The 27,728-nt window shown below is 34.9% G+C and overlaps 3 protein-coding genes across 4 annotated transcripts in view; all 3 read left to right on the forward strand.

Moving 5' to 3' along the window:
- LOC124449478 overlaps window positions 1–22,672 on the forward strand; it is a 41,766-nt gene extending 19,094 nt beyond the window's left edge. Inside the window, exons 9-16 of the mRNA XM_047000399.1 lie at window positions 434–865; window positions 1,601–1,804; window positions 2,330–2,458; window positions 3,135–3,263; window positions 3,719–3,844; window positions 11,160–11,473; window positions 11,874–12,261; window positions 22,535–22,672. Coding sequence (XP_046856355.1) covers window positions 434–865; window positions 1,601–1,804; window positions 2,330–2,458; window positions 3,135–3,263; window positions 3,719–3,844; window positions 11,160–11,473; window positions 11,874–12,261; window positions 22,535–22,581 — 1,769 coding nt within the window. The 3' untranslated portion in view covers window positions 22,582–22,672. The remainder of the gene's footprint in view (window positions 1–433; window positions 866–1,600; window positions 1,805–2,329; window positions 2,459–3,134; window positions 3,264–3,718; window positions 3,845–11,159; window positions 11,474–11,873; window positions 12,262–22,534) is intronic.
- On the forward strand, window positions 12,471–17,307 carry LOC124449495. The gene is made up of 6 exons (XM_047000433.1): window positions 12,471–12,699; window positions 12,998–13,225; window positions 13,329–13,382; window positions 13,576–13,649; window positions 13,829–13,876; window positions 16,658–17,307. Exons 1-6 carry the CDS (start codon window positions 12,633–12,635, stop codon window positions 16,676–16,678), a joined length of 492 nt encoding a protein of 163 aa, XP_046856389.1. The 5' UTR covers window positions 12,471–12,632; the 3' UTR covers window positions 16,679–17,307.
- A 53-nt stretch (window positions 22,673–22,725) lies between the features above and the next one.
- Window positions 22,726–27,728, forward strand: part of LOC124449483 (protein FAM227B-like) — a 43,366-nt gene continuing 38,363 nt past the window's right edge. Inside the window, exons 1-2 of one of the 2 annotated variants that reach the window (XM_047000411.1) lie at window positions 22,730–22,990; window positions 23,511–23,558. In XM_047000411.1, coding sequence (XP_046856367.1) covers window positions 22,946–22,990; window positions 23,511–23,558 — 93 coding nt within the window. In that variant the 5' untranslated portion in view covers window positions 22,730–22,945. Of the gene's footprint in view, window positions 22,991–23,510; window positions 23,559–27,728 lie in introns of both variants that reach the window. The other variant, XM_047000408.1, reaches the window with a different exon arrangement.

The following is a 27,728-nucleotide window of genomic DNA, read 5'->3' on the forward strand; positions in this document are numbered from 1 at the left end:
ATGAAGAACTTATGTATTTTTGGATACTTTGCCGTATCAAAGTACATGCACTTGTTAAGAAGTTTTAGCAAACGTCCATTTTTGTGGATCCCACATTAGTCGTGGCACATTTGCCTTTGCATCTCTGAGAAAGATATTAAAAATAACTATAAGTTGCACTTAGATAAATTTACACTTCATCATGTGCACTCCGAACAAAAAGTCTAAATTGCGAACAAAAAAATTTACGGATCTCATGTTTCAATTGAATCGTTGAATTTGAATGTGATCTAAAACCTTAAATTTATTTAACAAATGTAAATGTAATCACTTGACTATGGCTATATTTTTGAAAGAGGAAAAAGTAGAAATGCTTTGTGGGCATTTATGAAAACTTCAACGGAATCATAATATAGAGAAATATGGAAATTGACAACTTGATGTTTTTTTTTAGCTCTTTCAACTGCCAAAGCAAAATGTGCGAAAACAGATCTGATACTTGTACTTCATCGTTCTGGAAGCATTCGCCTCCAGGATTATGAACTCATGAGGGATTTTGTCGTTGAGATTGGCCAAAAATTAAAGATCGGGGAAAGAGATGATGAAGGCAAGGTGATTGGTCAAGGTGCTATTGTCACATTTAGCGAAGACGGTACATTGCGAATAACTCTTAAAGAAAGTCAAGAACCTGGAAAATTTGTTGAAGTTGCTAAAGAAATGCCCGGACCATATCCTGGTGGCCGTACCAAGACACACAAAGCTCTGAAGTTGGCTGATACGAAAGTGGTTACTGAAGCAGCTGGTTTACGTGTAAATGATCCAAGTGTCCTGAAGGTATTCATGGTCATAACTGTTGGAAAACAGACTATAGAATCAAGGCGAAGAGGTAGGAAAGAGGGACTTCGTTATTGCTGCCAAAAATTTCTTTTAATTCATCTTTTCCATTAATCTTTATTATTACTTTAAGTTATTTGTTTGGCTTATGATCGACTTGTGAATTACTTTTAACGTGTTTTTGTGCCTATTCCAAAGATTCGTGTTTAACTTTAATAACTGCATTGATTATGATGTCTTGGCAAGTAGCTGCAATTTTTTGTTAGAGCTCTTTATAAGAAACATCTTCTTTCCTAATTGGATTAGTTATACCTGTATCAATTCCGTTTATTTTGTATAACAAAGCACGATCACATCTTTTACAACCTAACACACGTACCTGAAATGATTTCATGCTTGTGGAAGGCACAACACACAAATTATTGTATGAAAAACACAAGTTAGCATATAATGTAATCAAACTGTTAATTGGAATACAACTGAGAAATAATACGTTTATATACACATGTGCATAAAGTAAAGTAGACAAAGTTTCTGCTGTCGCTACTTATAGTTTCACTCAGAGTTTATAATTTTGTTACTCATCATTAACAGAACAAGTGTAAAGGTAACGGCTACATTTTTGATGGGATATAAGACACTTGAAGTCATGCGTTAACGCACATGTATTTTTATTCTTTAAACTAAGTATAAGTTTTTTGTAAATGCCGACTTCTTCATCCGGTAATCATTACGTCATTTTGAGAAGTCTACGTTGCTTTAGTTGTTTCCTGATTTCCTTATGAAGGTTTCTTGCCTGTAAAGGAAGCAATGATACCATTCCATAACCGTAAATATTTGAATGTGTTCGCGGTTGGCGTTGGTCTGCGTGACGATAAGGCGAAACAAGAAGTTAGAGACATGGTTAGATCACCAGCTAATGCTCTCCTTACCGAAAGTTTTGAGCAGTTAGCTGAAAGTGTCGACGACTTTTTAATCCGCTTCTGTCCAGGTAATTATGACATTATCCTTCACAAGTTACCTCAGTATAGCGATTTAATTTTCGTTCTAACTTTACCAAAATGTTCCCAGGTTTCATCTTTGCAACTTTTACTCATCTTAAATAATGTTCGAGGTTTTGGTTGATTTTTCTTTACATAGAAGCATGGTCGACTGGGTTTCTTGTATTTTTAGCGCCTCTTCCGGTGAAGTTGCGCACTTTGATAGGCTTAGAAACATTTCAGCAGTGCATTCCTTTTCTGTATGTACTAAAGGACCTCTGGCTTGCTTTGATTAGGAATTTGAAAATTTGCTTGATTATGACTTTAAAATAAATATAATCAAATATGTACAACTACCAACACTTTTGGAGTAAGTAAATTAAGAAAAGTTCGCCATCTCTGTTTTGATTATTATCTTTGCTCACTGTATTGCTTCCCAACAATTAACAAAATGACTCGCACTGTTTTCTACCGATCAAACATGAAATATTTTTGCTACATGTATGTTGTAACTTTCGTGATAACGTAATTTATAGTTCCTTCAACATGTGGCTCAAAGAGAGATGATTGTCATCCTGAACACGCAGTCTGTAAAGACACCACTCCCCCTAATTATGAGTGTACTTGTAAAGATGGATACGTTGGTAACGGAAAGAAGTGCGTTGGTAAGTCCTTTTAATTTAATAAAGATATCATTTCTATAGTCTATGCCTCTATGGGAAACTTATTCCTGCGAAAGGCTTCGCGCTTCAATCACGAGTTATATTTCTTTGAGTGCATGTTGTTATTACATGAAGTTTTGAAGGGGGCATAACAACTTGTCCAAAATTAAATGTGGTAGAAGCCGATTTGAATTACGGAAAAACCACGTTTGCGGTAACCAAATTTAGGAGCAAATCTTTCAAGGAAATTTTAGCGGTAAAAGTGGACGAACTACCTCTAAATCTACAAAATTGGGAAAATTTCGTGAATGTATTTTATAGCACAAAGAGTGCTTACTGTGTATGCTGTGAAAAGTAGCCATAAACATTCAAAACAATCGTATACCCAATTTTTAAAGACAATCGTGCATTTTCTAGATAAACATCGCCAAATTGAACATACCATTAAACATTTTTTACTGCGCCAGTAAACTCAAGTTATTACTGCGAAGAAAGGCCGTCTCAAGCTCTCCTTCCCTCCCTTTCCTTTTATTGTCAAAGTCAATGAGTGTGATAGTCATCTTTATTGTTTATAATGTCTTTAGTTTCTCCTAAAAAGGGATCGTGCTAACATGTGTAATATCTGCCAGTCGAATCTTGGAAAGAAAATGCGAATTTTAATCAAATAAATTATTTTCAGCTCAATTCAAATGTGCTACCTTGGCTGACGATTGTCATCCATATCTGGCGTCTTGTATGGACAATGGAAATGGGACTTACAGTTGTAAATGCAAGCCAAATTATTCTGGTGATGGAAAGACTTGTCGAGGTAGAAATGGTGCCATTTTATTACAATTTTATTAATTAACTTTTGCCATACAAGTTGAAATTAGTTTTGTTTGTAATATACGCAAATGAAAATATAAATGCATTTTTTTTCATAAAAGAAGAAAACTATTTAAAAAATTGTGTGAATTATGATTGGCTATCGTGGCCGATTACAAAGGTCTCATTGCATCATCGGTTATAATAATCTTATTTACATAGAAACTGAACAACTTTAAATTTGTTAGTCTACCTAAAAATTTTGGTGTAGGAGAAAGTTAAGAGTGATAGGAGGATTCACCAACAACCTTGTTAATAATTCAATTCAATTTTCTAGCATCCAGCCCACGACTTAGGACTTGCAACGCTTATAGCTTTTGGCAATATTCTTTGAACTGTCAGGAATAATAGCATTTTTAAAATAAACTGATGAATTTTTTGTATAATTGTCATTATTAGCGTTAGTAATATGTGGAACTGACAGAGATGATTGCCATGAGCATGCAACGTGTAGTGACACTGGCCCAGACAGCTACAAGTGCCTCTGTAAAGAAGGTTACCAAGGAGATGGAAAGGAATGCACACGTAGGTCCTAGATTATAAGTAAGGAACTTTTCATCGCTTAAATTTATGTGTAATGTGAAAGTGATTGTACAACATTTGTTTTGGTTGGTGCTGTTATAAAGGATTCTCTTATAAAGGCATTGACAAGCTTTTTTTGCAACAACTATTATTGTTATGAAAGAGTTTTGTGTTTCTTCTTTGTCGTTGTTTTGTCTTTAGATCAATCGTGTTATAAAATTGTACATAACATACGTCATGCAGCAGGGGCGGATCTAGGATTTTTCAAACATCAGTCATAAAACGTCGAAGACGCTCCGCACCTGGGGGGGTCTGAGGCATTCTCCCCTGAGAAATTTTGAATTTCAGAGCCTTGAAAATGCCATTTTCAGCGTTTTAGAGCAATACAAAATGTATTTGTGGGCATCGTTTTTGCGTAAAACAACACATTTTGCTTACGTTTTTCAAAAAAATGAAGTGAACAATACTTGAATGTTTTGCCAAATATTTAGGCTCATTATCATGCCAAATATATGGCTTATTAGCATGTCTAGGAACGTAAAATTTATTTTACAATAATGCTATTCAAAAACAGATATAGTCTTTAAAAATTTCTACCAAGTTGTCAGGCATAGACCCCCCTAGAGACCCCATTCAAACCTCTATGTAATGAGTTTAGTTAAGTTAGAAATACACAAGTGACAGTTCATAGATATAGAAAAGCTCAGACTTCAAACCATGCAAGTTTATTGTAACCCTTTACCCATCTCCACATCAGTGCCAGCAAATTCACTTTTGAGAAAACTCAAAATTTTTCTGCCAAAGGTTAAGCAAAATTATCAGAGTGAAAATTTGCAGTTAGGACAGCTTAATGCCATAAATGTTTATTAGGCATTTCACTAGACTATTATCTCCTGTAAGTATATGCAAGGTGTGCTATATAGCAATCACTAGTAGCATTGTATTTGCAAATACAAACAGAATGTAACCAACATGTCTTTAATTATATAATTACATGAATGTTAAAATTGGTTCATGTGTCATGCTTACTGGTTATGATAAATATCTTTCATATGATCAAAGCTTGTTTAAATGTAAATCAGAAATAATTTAGTTTAGAAATTATAATGATCATCAGAAAAATTACCTAGTGATCATGAAAATACTTTGCTGTTTTGCCAAATTTCAAGGTTTATCTGCATACATAGAAAGACATTTTACTTTATAGAAAATGCTTTTCATACATCAATAGCCCTTTGGAATTTATGGCAAACAATCTGGTATGAGCCTTGATTAACACACCTTTACATCTCTACATGAGGTGTTCAGTTAGAAAAGGGGACAATATGTGACATGGGACAACATTCCATGTATGTGAAATACTCAGGTTTAATACCATTCCAGTCAAATTGTCAAAATAAAAGCTTCATGGATCAGAAGACTCAAAATCACAGGTTATAGTAAACAGCTTCTCATGTAATCAATGTTAGTTTTCTCAAATCTTAAACAATATGTAGTATAACTGTCCAATGATTGAATGATCAATGATCATAAACTGAAAAGCCCCAAACATTTGTTTATGATAAAGTAAATAATGGTATGGCGCCTTATGGCTACAGATTTTTTGTCCATTGAAATATATTTGCAGGAATGTAGGATTTCGCTGCCATATAACGGCCACGATTCCCCAAGCACTAAAGAAATCATAGCTAAAAGTCCTTCGTCAACAACAATTTTAGAAGCATCAATCTGCTTACCATACGCCATATTGACATAAATCGCATCACACACTCGCATAAATTGATTTTGACATATTACATTCATGCATACACTTCACTTGTCCTTTACTTACGATTTTGGATGTAAATTTCTGCTGATAAAACTCAAAACAATGTTGGCTTTCTTTTGAACATCAATGACTGAAATGTCGCTCAGATCGTCTTTGCCAAGCATTTAAAATTTATCCATAAATTTCACCCTCTTGAAAAAATTCATTTTGGACAGCAGCATTCATGTCAATATATGAATTTGTAAAATTTCCATAAATTCCATCTGATTGTAGTTTAGTTTCTATCATGCTTATAAAATTACTATAAAACGATCAAACATTCAATTCAGACAGTGAGCTTGACTATGTTAGTTCAGTTGGCTATCAGTCGAAATCCGTCAAACCAATCACAATAAAGCAAAAATTCAAATGAACTAATTGTAAGATAGCAATTGACTCCTTTATACGTCCGGCCACCCTTATTATCAGTCGGGACCATTCCAGACTGTCCACTGATCTGGCTATTGACCAATAAAATAAGCGTTTTTGACGTTCATAGACTCCTTTATCCGTCGAACTAGTCAAGCCACCGCTTATTAGTCGGTTATTCCAGGTCAATTAAAATTCAACTGATCTGGTTACCAACGAGATATTCATTGATTAGTCATTAGTTTTCAATAATAAATAATGCGGGATTTTATCACGAAGTAAATGCGATAAGAAAATAAGAATAATTAATGATTTTTTAATTAATATGAATAGGTAATTTTTGAATTTCAAACATCAGTCGCGCGACGGATTAGACATACTCTAGATCCGCCCCTGGTTGTGTTCGTTTGTGTCATTTTATACCATTTGTTGTTTTGTTCACAATGGCAGGGAAATTGGGTTTATATGCAAAAGAAGAAGGCAATTTAAGCTTATTCATTGGTAGTATCAAATATGTTAGGAATAATAGCAAGCTCTTTGCGTTTTTTTAATGATTTGCGGCAGACGTGATTTAATTTCATTGGTTTGTGCTTCGTTTGCGGTTTACTAGTTCGTTCTTCAAATTGATCGTGACCCATTGTAAGAAGTATTTTTCGTACGTGAACGTGTTTTCTCGGCTTATGTTCCGACTCTGTAACAAGTTTTCAAGATCTTTAAGCTTGGTGGCAAGCGGCAATGTTATCCTGGCATCAGTGTTATCAAATAGTTTGACAAGACTTTGTTTGAAACTTCGAATCATAGTAATCATGCAGATTTGGTCCTGAGAGATTTGTGTTCAAGATTTGTAACAATTTAATGGTAGTGAGTGGCTTATGCCCCCCAATTTAATCTAAGCATGACATTTTTTATTCTGAAAGATCACAAAATTTTCTTGCTCAGCAGCAAATGACAGACTTTTGTACTTTTTAGTTATTGAAATATGCAATTATTTGACCAAGATGCATTTGGCCTTAAACGTTTTATTTCTTTTTTATGAAGTTATTTCGCCTTTAACACTTTATAAAGTATTAAAGTTTATTTCTGATAAAGTTTGTTAAGGATTCTGCTGAAAATTTTGGTGAAGCATTGCTTTAAAATGAATATATTATTTCTATAACATGAAACAATTCTGTTGTTGAAGAACAGTCTGTTTGCTATAAATGCTACTGTTTGTAGTCTTTTATACAGCATATGAGTCTGATCCAATCTTTAATTTAGCAAAGAGTTAAATTTATTGGTTGAGCAATGACAAAACTTCTTTATGTGTTTAATGATCAAACAGGGATTTGTTGGAGGGGGCTCAGCCCCATTCGTTCAAATTCTATGCCTTGTATTGCCAGTGAAATATATATATCAAAAAGCTAGCAGCACCTAAATATATATGAGAAAGCCGGCGATATTTTAATATATATGAGAAAGGCAGCAACAGTTGTAATATACATTAAAAAGCCCAAATAGCTGAAATTATAGAGATATGCCTCTGTGATCTTATAAACAAAACCTACAATTAAAATATCATTGACAAGTCTAGAAGAGAAGTAATGTTCTACTTTGAGCTACAGAAGTAGGGTACATTTGTACAATTTATTACCAAAAATATATTGTACTCAGCTGTTTCAGTGAATATCCTAATTATAATTACTTCATTTTTAAATGATGAACTAAAAAAACAAAATACGACATGGAAAATCATAAGAATTTCTGTGATTTGGTGTAGTTGTTTGTTTTAGTGTGGAAGTGGCTGAGAATTGAGAGTTTGTAGATTGACCAATTTCAGAACATAATGAGAAATCATCTTCGATTAAAAAACAAGCTTTGGAGTAAGAAAACTATTGAAACTGCATCAGCAGGGGCGGATCTAGAGTATGTCTAATCCGTCGCGCGACTGATGTTTGAAATTCAAAAATTACCTATTCATATTAATTAATTATTTTCTTATCGCATTTACTTCGTGATAAAAATCCCGCATTATTTATTATTGAAAACTAATGACTAATACAATGAATATCTCGTTGGTAACCAGATCAGTTGAATTTTAATTGACCTGGAATAACCGACTGATAAGGGGTGGCTTGACTGGTTCGACGGATAAAGGAGTCTATGAACGTCAAAACGCTTATTTTATTGGTCAATAGCCAGATCAGTGGACAGTCTGGAATGGTCTCGACTGATAAAAGGGTGGCCGGACGTATAAGGAGTCCAATTGCTATCTTACAATTGGTTCATTTGAATTTTGCTTTATTGTGATTGGTTTGACGGATTTCGACTGATAGCCAACTGAACTAACATAGTCAAGCTCACTGTCTGAATTGAATGTTTGATCGTTTTATAGTAATTTTATAAGCATGATAGAAACTAAACTACAATCAGATGGAATTTATGGAAATCTTTACAAATTCATATATTGACATGAATGCTGCTGTCCAAAATGTGAATTTTTCAAGAGGGTGGAAATTTATGGATAAATTTTAAATGCTTGGCAAAGACGATCTCGCGAGCGACATTTCAGTCATTGATGTTCAAAAGAAAGCCAACATTGTTTTGAGTTTTATCAGCAGAAATTTACATCCAAAATCGTAAGTAAAGGACAAGTGAAGTGTATGCATGAATGTAATATATCAAAGTCAATTTATGCGAGTGTGTGATGCGATTTATGTCAATATGGCGTATGGTAAGCAGATTGATGCTTCTAAAATTGTTGTTGACGAAGGACTTTTAGCTATGATTTCTTTAGTGCTTGGGGAATCGTGGCCGTTATATGGCAGCGAAATCCTACATTCCTGCAAATATATTTCAATGGACAAAAAATCTGTAGCCATAAGGCGCCATACTATTATTTACTTTATCATAAACAAATGTTTGGGGCTTTTCAGTTTATGATCATTGATCATTCAATCATTGGACAGTTATACTACATATTGTTTAAGATTTGAGAAAACTAACATTGATTACATGAGAAGCTGTTTACTATAACCTGTGATTTTGAGTCTTCTGATCCATGAAGCTTTTATTTTGACAATTTGACTGGAATGGTATTAAACCTGAGTATTTCACATACATGAAATGTTGTCCCATGTCACATATTGTCCCTTTTCTAACTGAACACCTCATGTAGAGATGTAAAGGTGTGTTAATCTACGGCTCATACCAGATTGTTTGCCATAAATTCCAAAGGGCTATTGATGTATGAAAAGCATTTTCTATAAAGTAAAAATGTCTTTCTATGTATGCAGATAAACCTTGAAATTTGGCAAAACAGCAAAGTATTTTCATGATCACTAGGTAATTTTTCTGATGATCATTATAATTTCTAAACTAAATTATTTCAGATTTACATTTAAACAAGCTTTGATCATATGAAAAGATATTTATCATAACCAGTAAGCATGACACATGAACCAATTTTAACATTCATGTAATTATATAATTAAAGACATGTTGGTTACATTCTGTTTGTATTTGCAAATACAATGCTACTAGTGATTGCTATATAGCACACCTTGCATATACTTACAGAAGATAATAGTCTAGTGAAATGCCTAATAAACATTTATGGCATTAAGCTGTCCTTAACTGCAAATTTTCACTCTGATAATTTTTGCTTAATCTTTGGCAGAAAAAATTTTGAGTTTTTTCTCAAAAGGTGAATTTGCTGGCACTGATGTGGAGATGGGTAAAGGGTTACAATAAACTTGCATGGTTTGAAGTCTGAGCTTTTCTATATCTATGAACTGTCACTTGTAGTACCAAATTTTTAACTTAACTAAACTCATTACATAGAGGTTTGAATGGGGGTCTCTAGGGGTCTATGCCTGACAACTTGGTAGAAATTTTAAAGACTATATCTGTTTTGAATAGCATTATTGTAAAATAAATTTTACGTTCCTAGACATGCTAATGAGCCATATATTTGGCATGATAATGAGCCTAAATATTTGGCAAAACATTCAAGTATTGTTCACTTCATTTTTTTTTGAAAAAACGTAAGCAAAATGTGTTGTTTTACGCAAAACGATGCCCACAAATACATTTTGTATTGCTCTAAAACGCTGAAAATGGCATTTTCAAGGCTCTGAAATTCAAAATTTCTCAGGGGAGAATGCCTCAGACCCCCCCAGGTGCGGAGCGTCTTCGACGTTTTATGACTGATGTTTGAAAAATCCTAGATCCGCCCCTGAACACAACAAAGCTTTTTTCAACTCATTGGCTTACCAGTAACAAAATAAAGGCTACACACTCGTAAATACGTGCATTTAGAATCATCAATGTCTGCCCGACGAATTCTTCGAAGCCACAAAGAACGACGTTCCTTGTGTAAATCTTGCAATATTTTGCTTGCATTGGTTTTCACAGCTGGTATGCGATAAAAACTTAATTCCTTATCCCTATCAGCACGCCTTGAACAGCTATAAATTGCGCAAAAGTTAACCATCCTTAACAATAATATTGCTTTGTTATTTACATGTCGCGTTTGCTTGTCCTCCAGATGTAACGTCACCGGCATTGTGACGTCACATGCAATGGGTCTATAGTATTATTATAGTTTCACTTGGCAAGTAGGAACCAAAATGGCGGCTCCGCGTTCGCCTCAGACCGTTTGTCCCAACTCTTATACTAATAGAGGGCTCTGGTACTCGTAGGCTTTGATAAATATTCCTTTTCACGAAGCGACAACGACAACAAACTTCCTCGTGCGATTCCCTTACACGGTCAAACTTCGTACTCGTTGTCGTAGTCGTACTCTTGCTAAAGCTCCCTAATCATGGACCGGCAAAAATGTTTATGAGCCAAACAAAGCGCGCCATTTTGTCAGAAGTGATGAACTCGTGCAATTTTGATAGTCTTTGAAAAATCTCACTCGTGCATGTTTTTCCCAAATTGCACTCGAAACCTTGCTATTTCCTATACAAATTTATCGTTTTCACAAAAAACTATACATAGCAGGATTGAAAAAGCGAGTCCTTTACGTCACGGATACTGTGCCAAAGGAAAAACATCCGACAAATTAAGAATTGCTAAATCATATGATAACCAATTAAAAATTCAGCTGACGATGCTAAAAGTAGAAGTATTTTCGAACATTGATTTGAATTTTTTCAACAGATAACGATATTGCTTCGAGAAAACAACGCGGTGTATCAAACAGAACTGTGTATGTGGAGTTGCTCCTTTATATGGAAGAAGGAGCGTTCACTAAAGTCGTGCTTGCTATCGCAGAGAAACCTAACTACAAATTGATCCCAGCGTTTGAAGCCAGTGTTCTTTTAAACAAAACCCAAGTTGAATGGCTTCTTGGTTTCAGTACTTGGTCGAGTACTTCATCTAAGACCAGTATTTCTCTTCAATGGATCATTGTCGTTTGTTTTGTTCTTTTCATTTGTATAATTTGCTTGATCTGGAAGTGGAGAAGACAACAGGTAGGTTTATTATTTGTACTTTTATAGTAAGCCCCCCTAACTTGGACTGGTAAAATTGTGCTCACATGATCCAAAATAAATTATATCTCCTTCACGCGAGCGAAAAACACGCCATAATGATAGAGAGTTTATGTAGAGTTATCTCTCCAGTTGATATTACTGTTTATTAAGCCCTTATTAAGCGAGCTCGTGGTCTTTATGGAGAAATATCGGATGGAAGTTTTTTTTTACTGACCAAGCACGTAGGGCGAGTAAAGTAAAAAATTAAAACATCCCACCATATGAAAATGCAAACTGACAAATCATTTTGCATAAATACGCAGATTATTATAATATGTTATTATCTTATTATAATATAACGAAATGTTAATTTTACTGAAAGAAACTCTTTCAAATTTAGCTACGTCATGGAGAAAACCCTCATGAGGGAGAAAACCTTCCTAAGGAAGTAAACCCTCCTGAGGGAGAAAACCTTCCTGAGGGAGAAAACCTTCCTGAGGGTGTAAACCTTCCTGAGGGAGAAAACCCTCATAAGGGAAAAAACCCTCCTGAGAGAGAAAATCCTCATAAGGGAGAAAACCTTCCTGAGGGAGAAAACCCTCATAAGGGAGAAAACCTTCCTGAGAAAGAAAGCCTTCCTGAGGGAGTAAACCCTCCTGAGGGGGAAAACCCTCCTGAGGGAGAAAACCCTCCTGAGAGAGAAAACCCTACTGGAAAAGACCCTAGACAAGTAGACGAAGAACGCTATTGGAGACCAATAAAACAAGAACAAGGAAGCTTGGATGAAAATTAAGTCTGACATCGGGGAAGCAACGAGTACTCAAACAATTACTAAATTCTTTCTCACACAATTTTTGAAATCAAGCCTAAGGCACACACACAAATAAGTCATTAAATTAAATAATATTTTGTTAGTACGACTACAAGATTGTTTTCGTTCTCTTTTGCTCATTCATTTCTACCTTTACATACTGATACACGTAACTTGAAACCACTCGGACTGTTATTTGCCAACTCTTGCTCACCAATCAATTTTTTTGCATAATCAGCGCTCTCACTCATGCGTCATTTTCCCATGGAAACATGCATTAGGTTGTCAAAGATGGCGGACTGAAACTAACACTTGAAAGGAACAATATTTAGAAATTGTTTTAAAGAAATGTCTTCTTTCGTAAATTCGAATGGTTTGGTTGACGAGTTTGATAAAAAGATGCGTTCCTTGTCGTGTATCCTTGTCTTTTATGATGTTAATTTTGGCAGCATTCAATTAAATAATTAGCTTCCCTTTTGAGTCTTGACAGCCTCGTTTAATGACATTATATACTTGGTAATTTGCCTTATGCGATTTTGTTTTGATCTTTTAATTGTCGGCTTTATTTTATAGCTAAAATTGCAAGTGAGCAGATATTTGCAGACATTTGCTTCGGGTTTTCTTTGTATAAACCTATGAAAAAATGGGAAAATGTGTAATGTACATATAAAAATCGAGCGAATATAGTATTCGTCTTTAACTTATCTGCGAAGCCTCTAAAGGAAAAATGGATTCTATCGATTTCATCAACCAAAAGATAAGAGACCTTGGCACAGAGTTGACGTCGTTTTATCCTAAAAATGAGCTTGTAATAGAAAGTTACGGTGAAATAAGATCAAATGTTAGTAGTAAAAGCGAAAAAAATTTTAGTTTTGGACACTTAGAAATTGATTATCGAGCTCCGAAGCAAGTTTCACGAAAGTCAGCTATCTCAACGCAAGGTATGTCTTTGTTTTCTTTTCAACAATAAGATGTCTTTCTCAGGAAAACAAAGATTGTTCGTTGTCTAAATTTAAATTGATTTCTGTTTTCATGACTTTAAAGAAAAGAAAAGTCAAGATGTGAATAAGTTTGCTGGTGTTTACTCCATGAGAACAGGTTGATTTTTTTCTTGAGTTTTTGTCTTAGACCTTGGTGTTTTTAACCTTATACCCTAGCTTATACCTTGGTGTACTTGTTTATACCTTGCCATACTTGTATTTTACATTGAATTACTTGTTTTACTCATTTGTGTACTGGTGTTGTACATTGATGTACTTGTCTCACACTTTACATATTCTATATTTGACAGTCATGGGAAAAAACACAAACCCTTTTCATGCTCATGGTGGAACAATTAATCCGACAAAGAAGTTACTTAGCAAGGTTTTGTTGCAATTTAATTTAATTTTATTTTCCAACTTATCTCCAATAATTTTCCTTGAATAATTGTTACGAGTAAGTTTCTCTTGCTCTGAGTTTCATTTTTATCCATCTACTTATACATTTGTGAGATTTTGAAACAGGTTATGGGACAATCGTTACACTTACCTTACTCTAAATAGATTCAACGAGATGAAACTAAAGTTTCAAAAAGACCTTTACTTGTTGAGGTAAACAAATTGAATTTTACAAAATCTTAAACATCAAAAACATATACTCTATTTTCTGGTGTACAATCTGCAAGTTCTCTTTTGGTTATGATAATCATCACTAGTGTGGGTTGTAGCTGAAGGTATTCTGTTAAATCCTTAAAGAATATTTGATTCAACATTGCTGGGAGCTTAGATTTTCATTTATTGATATTAGAGATTGTTTAGCTGAGGGAACGGATGGCACCATTTATCTACTATTGCTGCACCATTGCACCATCTACCTACCATTGCACCATCTATCCACCATTGAATCATCTATCCACCATTGCACCATCTATCTACCATTGCACCATCTATCCACCATTGCACCACATATCCATCATTGCACTATCTATTCATCATTGCACCATCTATCCACCATTGCACCATCTATCACCACTGCCCATCTTTCCACCATTGCACCATCTATCTATCATTGCACCATCTATCTACCATTGCACTATCTATTTACCACTGCTCATCTATCCACCATTGCACCATCTATCTACCATTGCACCATTCATCCACCATTGCACCATCTATCCACCATTGCACCATCTATCCACCATTGCACCATCTATCTACCATTGCACCATCTATCAATCATTGCACCATCAATCCACCATTGCACCATCTATCCACCATTGCACCATCTATCCATCATTGTACCATATATCCATCATTGTACCATCTATCCACCATTCCAACATCTATCTACCAATGACCATCTATCCACCATTGCACCATCTATCTACCATTACACCATCTATCCATCATAGCACCATATATCCACCATTGCACCATCTATCTACCATTGCACCATCTATCTACCAATGCCCATCTATCCACCATTGCACCATCTATCTACCATTACACCATCTATCCATCATAGCACCATATATCCACCATTGCACCATCTATCTACCATTGCACCATCTATCTACCATTGCACCATCTATATACCATTGCACCATCTATCTACCATTGCACCATCTATCTACCATTGCACCATCTATCTACCATTGAACCATCTATCCACCATTGCACCATCTCATCATTGCACCATCTATCCACCATTGCACCATCTATCTACCATTGCACCATCTATCTACCATTGCACCATCTATCTACCATTGCACCATCTATCCATCATAGCACCATATATCCACCATTGCACCATCTATCTACCATTGCACCATCTATCTACCAATGCCCATCTATCCACCATTGCACCATCTATCTACCATTACACCATCTATCCATCATAGCACCATATATCCACCATTGCACCATCTATCTACCATTGCACCATCTATCTACCATTGCACCATCTATCTACCATTGCACCATCTATCTACCATTGCACCATCTATCTACCATTGCACCATCTATCTACCATTGAACCATCTATCCACCATTGCACCATCTATCCATCATAGCACCATCTATCCACCATTGCACCATCTATCTACCATTGCACCATCTATCTACCATTGCACCATCTATCTACCATTGCACCATCTATCTACCAATGCCCATCTATCCACCATTGCACCATCATCTACCATTACACCATCTATCCATCATAGCACCATATATCCACCATTGCACCATCTATCTACCATTGCACCATCTATCTACCATTGCACCATCTATCTACCATTGCACCATCTATCTACCATTGCACCATCTATCTACCATTGCACCATCTATCTACCATTGAACCATCTATCCACCATTGCACCATCTATTCATCATTGCACCATCTATCCACCATTGCACCATCTATCTACCATTGCACCATCTATCTACCATTGCACCATCTATCTACCATTGCACCATCTATTCATCATTGCACCATCTATCCACCATTGCACCATCTATCTACCATTGCACCATCTATCTACCATTGCACCATCTATCTACCATTGAACCATCTATCTACCATTGAACCATCTATCCACCATTGCACCATCTATTCATCATTGCACCATCTATCCACCATTGCACCATCTATCTACCATTGCACCATCTATCTACCATTGCACCATCTATCTACCATTGCACCATCTATTCATCATTGCACCATCTATCCACCATTGCACCATCTATCTACCATTGCACCATCTATCTACCATTGCACCATCTATCTACCATTGCACCATCTATTCATCATTGCACCATCTATCCACCATTGCACCATCTATCTACCATTGCACCATCTATCTACCATTGCACCATCTATCTACCATTGAACCATCTATCCACCATTACACCATCTATTCATCATTGCACCATCTATCCACCATTGCACCATCTATCTGTCATTGCATCATCTATCTCCCATTGCATCATCTATCCGCCATTGTACCCTCTATCTACCATTGCACCATCTATCTACCATTCCACCATCTATCCACCATTCCACCATCTATCCACCATTGCACCATCTATCTACCATTCCACCATCTATCTACCATTCCACCATCTATCTACCATTCCACCATCTATCCACCATTCCACCATCTATCTACCACTGCCCATCGCTCTCAGTCATTGGGAAGAAAGTCCTGTGCACTTGTATGTATTAATAAGAGATTTGACTCATCTCCAGTCTCTTTTTACTTGATAACGAGTTGAGAGGCAGATAAAATGCACGAGCTGAAATCTTAGGCTTAATATTTGAAAAGAATAATTTTGGTTTGTATGATAATCATAGTCTTAATTTTGGCGACTGTAAACACATATCGTTCATTTTAGTGCAATGCAGTTGATTCGTAATGCCGGGAATCATTTGACGTTCTTGGTAGCGAAATCAGACGATCACGTGGTCATGAAGATAACATCGTCTACTTGTTGAAGTTTTGTCACGTGTCCTTACACGTGACTTCCTCTGTAGTGGTGGAATGAGTTGATCCACGACGCTGCTAGACACATTGATAATGAATGCTTTTAGAATGAAACTTAATTTGAAGATTTATCGTTCGTTGACTATACTTGAGTGACTTCAACACAACTATATTTGCGTTTGTGTGGTTTATAAATTCTTACGTACATGATTCACTCTCTTTTATTTAAAGTAATTCTACGTACAATTTTTAGTATTTTCATCTAACACAAGAGAATTTAACTACGTTTTAGCATTTGAAAAGCTTATTTATTTACTCCATTTTCTCGAGCCTAGCTTCATGGCTCATTATTTATTAACTACAATTCTGTTGTTTGCTCTACAATCAATGCATAGTATATAGGAGAATTTTTCTCGCGATTTGTGTTTGAAAGTTTGGTATAAATTTTGTACAAATTTAAAGTAAATTATGATATTTTCTCAAGTGAACGCGTGTTTTTGAGGAATCAATATTATTGTCCAGCAAAAAAATATGTAAAAAACGGCCATTAAAAATTGAAATGCGTGTTTGCTTTTCGATTAACTTTTCTATCAACAATAACAACTTTATTGGAAAAACGTTTCATATATTCAGTTGTCCTCCAAAGATTTCTTATGAAAGCAATTTAATGAAGGATTTTAAGCCTTTCTTTTCAAAAGAAATTAGTCGGATACTACAGAGTATATAAATAAACACGCCACTCCATCTCCTTTAACTAACGTTCTGAAGGAATTGCTCTGAAGACCATACATCATTCAGTTGAAATTTGGGAATTTTAACTTTATCTACTGTTAACAGTGGTTTTAAAAAATACACAAGCTCCAAAAGTTTGGTCAATGCATTTTAGTAATTATTCAGCTTAACAGTTAAACATGGCACTAGGCGCACATAAAAACTGCGGTATGTTTTTGCTTGTTTGTTTTTGTCATATCACCAACTTGTTATTTAGTATTTTTCAGATGCTGAGGAAGAGAATATCAAGAAGAAGACTTGCAGGTATATGTTTGTTTATTTTTGTCTTCTCCGTAACTTGTTCTTTAGGGGCAACATCGTCCCCCCGCCCCTCTTATGCAAAATGGTACGTACATAAATATAGCACTTAATTGTACAAATAAAGATAATTGTAAAATAGAGACTGCTTGTCGTGGTGACAAATCTGAAAATCGTGTTAAAGATAGCAAATACCATGGTGAATGGTAAAAGTAATATAATAAGTTGATAATTCTTAAAAGAACTGTTTTAAGTAAAGAGCACTAACACAATAGTTCTAAATCAAACGATTGGTTAACCAATCACGTCCTCCGTCGACAAAAGGATAATGTTTTCAATTTATCCCTGTTTTGAGCGTCATCTCCCCTTTTGGAGATGATGTACAGTCTTTCCTGGCATTATAAATATCGGTAGATTGTAATTTTTCATTTAGCAGACGTTGACACCTGAGGAGTAGTCTGCCGACATGCATCGTGTCGTTTAGTTTCATAACATTTATTTTAGAACTATTGGGTTAGTGCTCTTTACTTAAAACAGTTCTTTTAGGAACTATCAACTTATTATATTACTTTTACCATTCATTATGGTATTTGCTATCTTTTGAACTATTTTCAAAGATAATTGTCTTGAAAATATTATTTGCGGCAGTCGCCTCCGTGCCGCCTTTCTCCCTTGCCTCCGCCTATTAAGATTTTGACACAAATTTCTCAGATTTCGACTTTTCGCTTCACTTGCAGTTTTTGTACATTGTTAAATAAACAGATAGTTAAAGTTCAAGAAGCAATAAAAAAACTGGCTTACTTAAACTAATTGATGTCATACTTTCTTGAATCATTCTGTTAAGGAATGTAATGCTCATTATTTTTGGACTTTGCTGTCTTTGATGCTGTTGAAATAAAAGTATTCTTTTCTATGGCTATTGTGTCTAGTTATTCTTTTGTAAAGTTTACTAAAGAAATTAATGAAACCATGTAAGGCAGAGGAGACATATACAATTATAGACGAAACACAGTTTTATTTAAAGTGATATCTGACGAATTTAGCCGTATACTATACTGTTTTAGCATTCTGTTGCTCATTCAACACAATGTTTTATTATACTCATAATTAAAACTGTGTGGAATGTCTCATTTGAATAACACATGCAGTTTAGCGTTCATGAAAACAGAAAAGAAACAGCATGAAATCACAGTGTGAACGGTGTGTTCGAAATATGAAAGTACGTTAGTTAATGATTGAAGACAGCTTTAACAACTTTAAACCGGAGTTCTTTTTCATTTATATAAAGAATATTTTCCTGTTGTAAAACGTTTGAATCATTAGTAATGTTATTGAAACGTTTCTTTCTTGTTACTTATTTATTGTTGGTATTTCATTTGATCTTCGTGTTATCAGGATTCAGAATAAGACGACGAAGAAGTTCTCCACCACCTCCACCTTCAGTAAATTGTCAAGTTTCGCGTAAGTTATTGCTTTGCCTTATTTTAGATGTTGAAAGAAATGCTTAAAAAGTATTAGTTGCTCATTGTATAAGTCATGGCTTATCCATCCGTAACATCAAATATTGATTTCTAAATGCCGAAATATGTTTTCAAACCATTGGAATTTCGTTTTGCTTATCACCGAAAGTGAAGTTATGTCTTGCATGACATCTTTTGATTTCTCCATTCGTTTGATGCATGAATATCGTGTTGGTTATTTTGAGGTAATGTAGACACAAATATGGTCTTATTTTGTGTAATCTTTCAATTGAATATTGAATCCAGAATTATCTTCCTGCGTTCTTTAGATTTGCAAATGTTGCTATAAACTATCTTGTGCTTAACTGCATTTAATAATTTCTGAAATTTTCAATCCTTATGCCGGAATTCGCGCTTCGACTTTTAGATTATTTTAGATAATCCTTGTCATTATAACTTGCAGTATTTAGTGACGATCGGTTCTTTCGATGAGACGATTTGAAACGACCTGAAATGAACAATCATAGGTGCGAAAATTTGCAAAAAATAATTCCAATTGTTACAAACGTCGAAGCAACGAAACAAGATAACAGCGTTCAATCATTATGTTCAAAATAGCAAAATTCCGTCCGTCAAGGCATATTTACAGTTTACACTAATCTTTGGGATCGCTCGTTAACTACAGTGTACATTATAATTTCATACATGACACTTACAACACAAAGAAATCGTTTGTTAATACTTGTTATATGTAATACAAGTTTATAAGATAGTGTAAGGTCAAGATTTAATAATGTGGCGTAGCCATCCCGCTTGTTCACTCATTACCGTGAAATTTTTCTTTATACACTTACTGCAAAAACAATAAATTCATAAAAACATAAATCATGATAATGATCTGAATTTACAAGGCAGGACCGAAACGTTCAAGCTGACTACGCTACTGACAGTGAGAAAGTTTCAACACCATAAAAGGAGAGAAACACATAACTTGATTTTTAATCCAATATTCTTCCTTCATCTTTCTACAGCGTGGACGGAATTTAGTGCTTGTAGTTCAAAATGTGACATTGGAACGAGTACTCGTCGTCGTCACATCACGAAAAATCCTGCTCACGGGGGGTCCCCATGTCCTTCTTTAGAAGAGTCTCGTCAATGTGGTTCACCTAACGGGGGATGTCAAGATGTTTGTAACTCTGCAGATGGAAAATGTTCTTGTGTGAATTTTCCAGGCTATAAAGTTAAAGGTGATAATTATTTAACTTATATTTCACTGAACTAAACTTTTTTAAAAATGACTTGCATCGGTAAAGTTCAAACTAGCTTCCATCTCTAAGTAACATTGGACCTATGACAAATAATCCTTGGCCCATCACTGCTAAGTTTACAATCAATTGAGTTGTTAAGTTAGCTAAGTAAATTTGCACAACATAAGCTCTGACTGTCCCAGATGACCCAGTAGCGTGCCATAGTTAAGAAGAAATAGAGCTATCCAGTTACATAGCTTAGTTCAGAACTTTTCATGTTGATCTTTTCATTATTTTAACCATTGTCACAAAGTAAAGAACTTCGATTAACTACTTCAATTTTCTCCATGGTGATAATCATTTTGCTGAAGTTTCCATACATGGTAGCTATCTTTTATCCATTAAGATGATGGCAAATCATGTGGTGATATAAACGAATGTAAAAATGGAAATGGTGGTTGTATCAACTCCAACTGTATAAACACACATGGTAGTTATTGGTGTGTATGTTTACCTGGTTATATACCATCAACATCAAATTCACACAGTTGTGTGGAAAAACCATGGGGATGGTTTATTTATATTTGTTGTGCTGGTCTTGTTGTTGCCAATATTGCTATTCTCATGGTCGTGTGGAAACAGGTAGGCTTATTACTTATAGGTTGTTTGTATGTCTGAACCACAGCTAACTGTGATTGATGGAATTGCGCTCACGTGACTCAAAATAAATAGTCTCCCCCACGCGCGCGAGGAACATGTAACATGTTGTTGTCATCTTGGCGATACTCCGTTTTTAAGCGTAAAGAACATCCCACTTCAATTGAGCGCATAAATTTGTGCCAATTAAATTAGTAAAAAATTATTACCACTACTTAAAAATATATGAAACCTTACTTCTAAAGCCTAGTTCACATATAGTTGTAATTGTAAAAAGGCACGCTAGTACCGAGATCTCACGCGTTATGATGTCAGTGATTTACGGACTAAAAAAAAGGAAAGAAAGGTTTGGATAAGAAAAAAACAAGAAAAACGTGAGTAATAAAATTATCTGATAACCGACGCAGGCACGTGTAATAAGAAAATATAGCATTGCTTTTAACTGAATTTGCCTAGCAGCGATTCCCGTTCACTCGTTAGTTCATGAAACCCCCTTAGCAGAGGCGAATCGGATTCAGTCTGCTTCAAAATAAATTACAGCTCATCAAGTTTTCATTCCAATTGCATTCAGAAAAACACTATTGGTTTTTGATTTCTAAAGAATATAATTTTACCAATGGATTAGCCTCTAAGGTGTGTAGAAATGTAAATATACGCCAAAATGTGCTGCAGTAATTTATTTTGGCGTAGTCTGGATCCGCCAGCGCCCCCTAACTGGGATTGGTAAAATTGTGCTCACGTGATCCAAAGTATGTTTTATCTCCGTCAAGCGTGCGAAAAACACGCAAGACCATGTCAGGGAACTGTCATTTCAACTGAAACGGGTAGAGGGAATTATTTGTGTAAAAATGGCAACTGACATATCAAACAAAAGCAGAAATGTTTTCTGCTCTTTGTTTTTTTTTCGAATTGTATATTCTTCATATTTTAATGAAGGAAATACGAATACACATACAGAAAAATTATGCACTAATTAAATCTTACGATAGAGTGTTTATGTAGAGTTATCTCTCCAGTTGATATTACTGTTGATTAAGTTCTTATTAAGGGAGCTCGTAGTCTTTATGGAGAAATATCGGATCTAAGCTTTTTTTAAAGACCAAGCCCGTAGGGCGAGTAAAGTAAAAAATTAAAACATCCCACCACATGAAAAAACAAACTGAAAAATCATTTTGCATAAATTTGCATAAATTGAATTTACTAAAAGAGAGACAGTGATTATAATATGTTGCTATAATATAACGCAACGTTAATTTTACTACAAGAAACTCTTTGAAATTTAGCTACGTCGTGGAGAAAGCCCTCCTGAGGAAGAAAACTCTACTGGGGGAGTCCCTAGAGAAACATACGATAATTGGAGACCAATAAAAGAAGAACAAGGAAGCTTGGATAAAAATCCAGTCCGACATCGGGGAAAAAATGAGCACGTTAACAACTACTAAATTCTTTCTCACACAATTTTTATAATCTTGCCTAAGGCACACTCACATGTAAGTCATTAAATTAAATAATATTTTGTTAGTACGACTACAAGATTGTTTTCGTTCTCTGTTGCTCATTCATTACTACCTTTACATACTGATACACGTAACTTGAAACCACTCGGACTGTTTTTTGCCAACTATTTCTCACCAATCACTCCTAACGATCCAATCAATATTTTTGCATAATCAGCGCTCTCACTCATTGCGTCATTTTGCCATGGAAACATGCATTAGGTTGTCAAAGATGGCGGACTGAAACTAACACTTGAAAGGAACAATATTTAGACATTTTTTAAAGAAATGTCTTCTTTCGCGAATTCGAATGGTTTGGTTGACGAGTTTGATGAAAGGAGGCGTTCCTTGTCGTGTATCCTTGTCTTTTATGATGTTAATTTTTGGCAGGATTCAATTAAATAATTAGCTTCACTTTTGAGTTTTGACAGCCTCGTTTAATGACATTATATACTTGATAATTTGCCTTATGCGATTTTGTTTTGATCTTTTAATGGTCGGCTTTATGTTATAGCTAAAATTGCAAGTGAGCAGATTTTTGCAGACATTTCTTATGGGTTTTTTTATATGTTGATTATATGTTAATTGAACATAACTTTATTCACATCACGTTTCACTCTCAAGATAATGTAGTTTGTGTAATGGACGCTTTACAAAAACGTTTTTTCGTCACATTGCATAATGAGAATTTGACAGAGCAGGTATACTTGCTATTAACCGAACAGAAGCTTCTTTTATTGTGAGGAGTTAATGATATAAAAAATTTCCTCATAATTTTGACAAAAAGTTGCCTTGAAACTAAAGGATGTTGGAAACTTTGTGAGATTTTGAAACAGGTTATGGGACAATCGTTACACTTAGCTTACTCTAAATAGATTCAACGAGATGAAACTAAAGTTTCAAAAAGACCTTTACTTGTCGAGGTAAACATATTGAATTTTACAAAATCTTAAACATCAAAAACATATACTCTCTTTTCTGGTGTACAGTCTGCAAGTTCTCTTTTGGTTATGAAAATCATTGCAGTGTGGGTTGTAGCTGAGGGTATTCTGTTAAATCCTTTAAAGAATATTTGATTCAACATTGCTGGAAGCTTAGATTTTCATTTATTGATATTAGAGATTGTTTAGCTTAGGGAACGGATGGCACCATTTATCTACTATTGCTGCACCATTGCACCATCTATCTAACATTGTAGCATCTATCCACCATTGGGCAAACTATCTACCATTGCACCATCCATCCACCATTGAATCATCTATCCACCATTGCATCATCTATCCACCATTGCACCATCTATCCGCCATTGCACCATCTATCCATCATTGCACCATCTATCTATCATTGCACCATCTATCCACCATTGAATCATCTATCCACCATTGCACCATCCATCTACCATTGCACCATCTATCCACCATTGCACCATCTATCTACCATTGCACCATCTATCCACCATTGCATCATATATCCACCATTGCACCATCCATCCACCATTGCATCATCTATCCACCATTTCACCATCTATCCACCATTGCACCATCTATCCACCATTGCACATCTATCCACCATTGCACCATCTATCTATCATTGCACCATCATTCCACCATTGCACCATCTATCCACCATTGCACCATCTATCCACCATTGCACCATATATCCACCCATTGCTCCGTCTATTCATCATTCCACCATCTATCCACCATTCCACCATCTATCTACCACAGCTTATCGCTGTCAGTCATTGTGAAGAAAGTCCTGTGCACTTGCTGTTTGTATTAATAAGAGATTTGACTCATCTCCAGTCTCTTTTTACTTGATAACGAGTTGAGAGGCAGATAAAATGCACGAGCTGAAATCCTAGGCTTAATATTTGAAAGGAATCATTTTGGTTTATGTGATAATCATAGTCTTAATTTTGAATCAAAAACAAGATATTTTCATACACCGACTGTAAACACATATCGTTCATTTTAGTGCAATGCAGTTGATTCGTAATGCCGGGAATCATTTGACGTTCTTGGTAGCGAAATCAGACGATCACGTGGTCATGAAGATAACTTCGTCTACTTGTTGAAGTTTTGTCACGTGTCCATACATGTGACTTCCTCTGTCGTCGTGAAATGAGTTGATCCATGACGCTGCTAGACACATTGATAATGAATGCTTTCAGAATGAAAACTAATTTGAAGATTTATCGTTCGTTGACTGTACTTGAGTGACTTCTACTCAACTATATTTGCATTTGTGTGGTTTATAAATTCTTACGTACATGATTCACTCTCTTTTATTTAAAGTAATTCCACGTACAATTCTCATTATTTTCATCTAACACAATCTAAAGAGAATTTAACTACGTTTTAGCATTTGAAAAGCTTATTTATTTACTCCATTTTCTCGGGACTAGCTTCATGGCTCATTATTTATTAACTACAATTCTGTTGTTTGTTCTACAATCAATGTGTAGTATATAGGAGAATTTTTCTCGCGATTTGTGTTTTAAAGTTTGGTATAAATTTTGTACAAATTTAAAGTAAATTATGATATTTTCTCAAGTGAACTCGTGTTTTTGAGGAATCAATATTATTGTCCATCAAAAAAATGCTTAAAAAACGGCCATTAAAAAATTGAAATTCCTGTTTGATTTTCGATTAACTTTTCTATCAATAATAACAACTTTATTCTAAAAATGTTTCACATATTCAGTTGTCCTCCAACGATTTCTTATAAAAGAAATTTAATGAAGGATTTTAAGCCTTTCTTTTCAAAAGAAATTAGTCGGGTACTACTGAGTATATTAATAAACACACCACTCCACCCCTTTAACTAACGTTCTAGGAATTGCTATGAAGACCATACATCATTCAGTTGAAATTTGGGAATTTTCAACTTTATCTACTGCTAACAGTGGTTTTAAAAAATACACAAGTTCCAAAAGTTTGGTTAATGCATTTTAGTAATTATTCAGCTTAACAGTTAAACATGGCACTAGGTGCATATAAAAACTGCGGTATGTTTTTGCTTGTTTGTTTTTGTCATATCACTAATTTGTTATTTAGTATTTTTCAGATGTTGAGGAAGAGAATGTGAAGAAGAAGACTTGCAGGTATATTTTTGTTTATTTTTGTCTTCTCCGTAACTTGTTCTTTAGGGCAACATCGTTCCCCCCCCCCCCTTGTGCAAAATGGTACGTACGTAAATATAGCACTTAATAGTACAAATAAAGATAATTGTAAAATAGAGACTGCTTGTCGTGGTAACAAATCTGAAAATAGTTCTAAAGATAGCAAATACCATTGTGAATGGTAAAAGTAATATAATAAGTTGATAATTCTTAAAAGAAGTGTTTTAAGTAAAGAGCACTAACCCAATAGATCTAAATTAAACGATTGGTTAACCAATCCCGTCCTCCGTCGACAAAAGGATAATGTTTTTAATTTATCCCTGTTTTGAGCGTCATCTCCCCTTTTGGAGATGACGTACACTCTTTCTTGGCATTCTAAATATCGGTAGATTGTAAATTTTTATTTAGCAGACGTTGACACCTGAGGAGTAGTCTTCCGAAATGCATCGTGTGGCTTAATTTAGAGGTAGTGGGTTAGTGCTCTTTACTTAAAACAGTTCTTTTAAGAACTATCAACTTATTATATTACTTTTACCATTTGTTATGGTATTTGCTATCTTTAGAACTATTTTCAAAGATAATTGTCTTGAAAATATTATTCGCGGCAGTCGCCTCCATGCCCCCTTTCTCCCTTGCCTGCGCCTATTAAGATTTTGACACAATTTTGTCAGATTTCGACTTTTCGCTTCACTTGCAGTTTTTGTACAGTGTTCAATGAACAGATAGTTAAAGTCCAAGGAACAATAAAAAAACTGGCTTACTTTAAACTAATTAATGTCATACTTTCCTTGAATCATTCTGTTAAGGAATGTAATGCTCATTATTTTTGGACTTTGCTGTCTTTGATGCTGTTGAACTAAAAGTATTCTTTTCTATGGCTATTGTGTCTAGTTATTCTTCTTTTGTAAAGTTTGCTAAAGGTATTAATGAAACCATGTGAGGCAGAGGAGACAATATACAATTATAGATGAAACACAGTTTTATTTAAAGTGATATCTGACGAATTTAGCCGTATACTATACTGTTTTAGCATTCTGTTGCTCATTCAACACAATATTTTATTGTACTCAAATATGTAAAACCTGTGTGGAATGTCTCATTTCAATAACACATGCAGTTTAGCGTTTTTGAAAGCAGCATGAAATCACCGTGTGGACGTTGTGGTACGAAATATGAAAGTACATTAGTTAATGATTGAGGACATCTTTGACAACTTAAAACCGGAGTTCTTTTTCACTTATATGAAGAATATTTTGCTTTGGTAAAACCTTTGAATCCTTAGTAATGTTATTGAGACGTTTCTTTCTTCTTATTTATTTATTGTTGGTATTTCATTTGATCTTCGTGTTATCATCGAGAGTAATAAGACCACGAAAAAGTCCAACACCACTTCCACCACCAGTAAATTGTCAAGTTTCGCGTAAGTTATTGCTTTGCCTTATTTTAGATGTTGGAAGAATGTTTAAAAATTATTAGTTGCTCATTGTATAAGTCATGGCTCATCCATCCGTAACATCAAATATTGTTTTTTAAATGCCGAAATACGTTTTCAAGCCATTGGAATTTCGTTTTGCTTATCACAAAAAGTCAAACTATGCCTTGCATGATATCTTTTGATTTCTTCATTCGTTTGATGCATGAATATCGTGTTGGTTATTTTGAGGTAATGTAGTCGCTTATATGGTATTTTATGTGATCTTTCACTTGAATATTGAACCCAGAATTATCCTCCTGCGTCCTTTAGATTTGCAAATATTGCTACAAAACTATTGTGTGCTTAGCTGCATGTAATAATTTATGAAATTTTCAATCATTATGCCGGAATTTGCGCTTCAACTTTTAGATTATTTTAGATAATCTTTGCCATTACAACTTGCAGTATACTGTGACGATCGATTCTTATTAGGTAAACTTATGTAATACTTATTTTGTGCTCAATATGAAATAACTTCTTCTCGGCGCTTGATTT

Source organism: Xenia sp. Carnegie-2017, unplaced genomic scaffold (genome assembly GCF_021976095.1).
Source record: "Xenia sp. Carnegie-2017 unplaced genomic scaffold, XeniaSp_v1 HiC_scaffold_23, whole genome shotgun sequence".
Lineage (NCBI taxonomy): Eukaryota > Metazoa > Cnidaria > Anthozoa > Malacalcyonacea > Xeniidae > Xenia > Xenia sp. Carnegie-2017.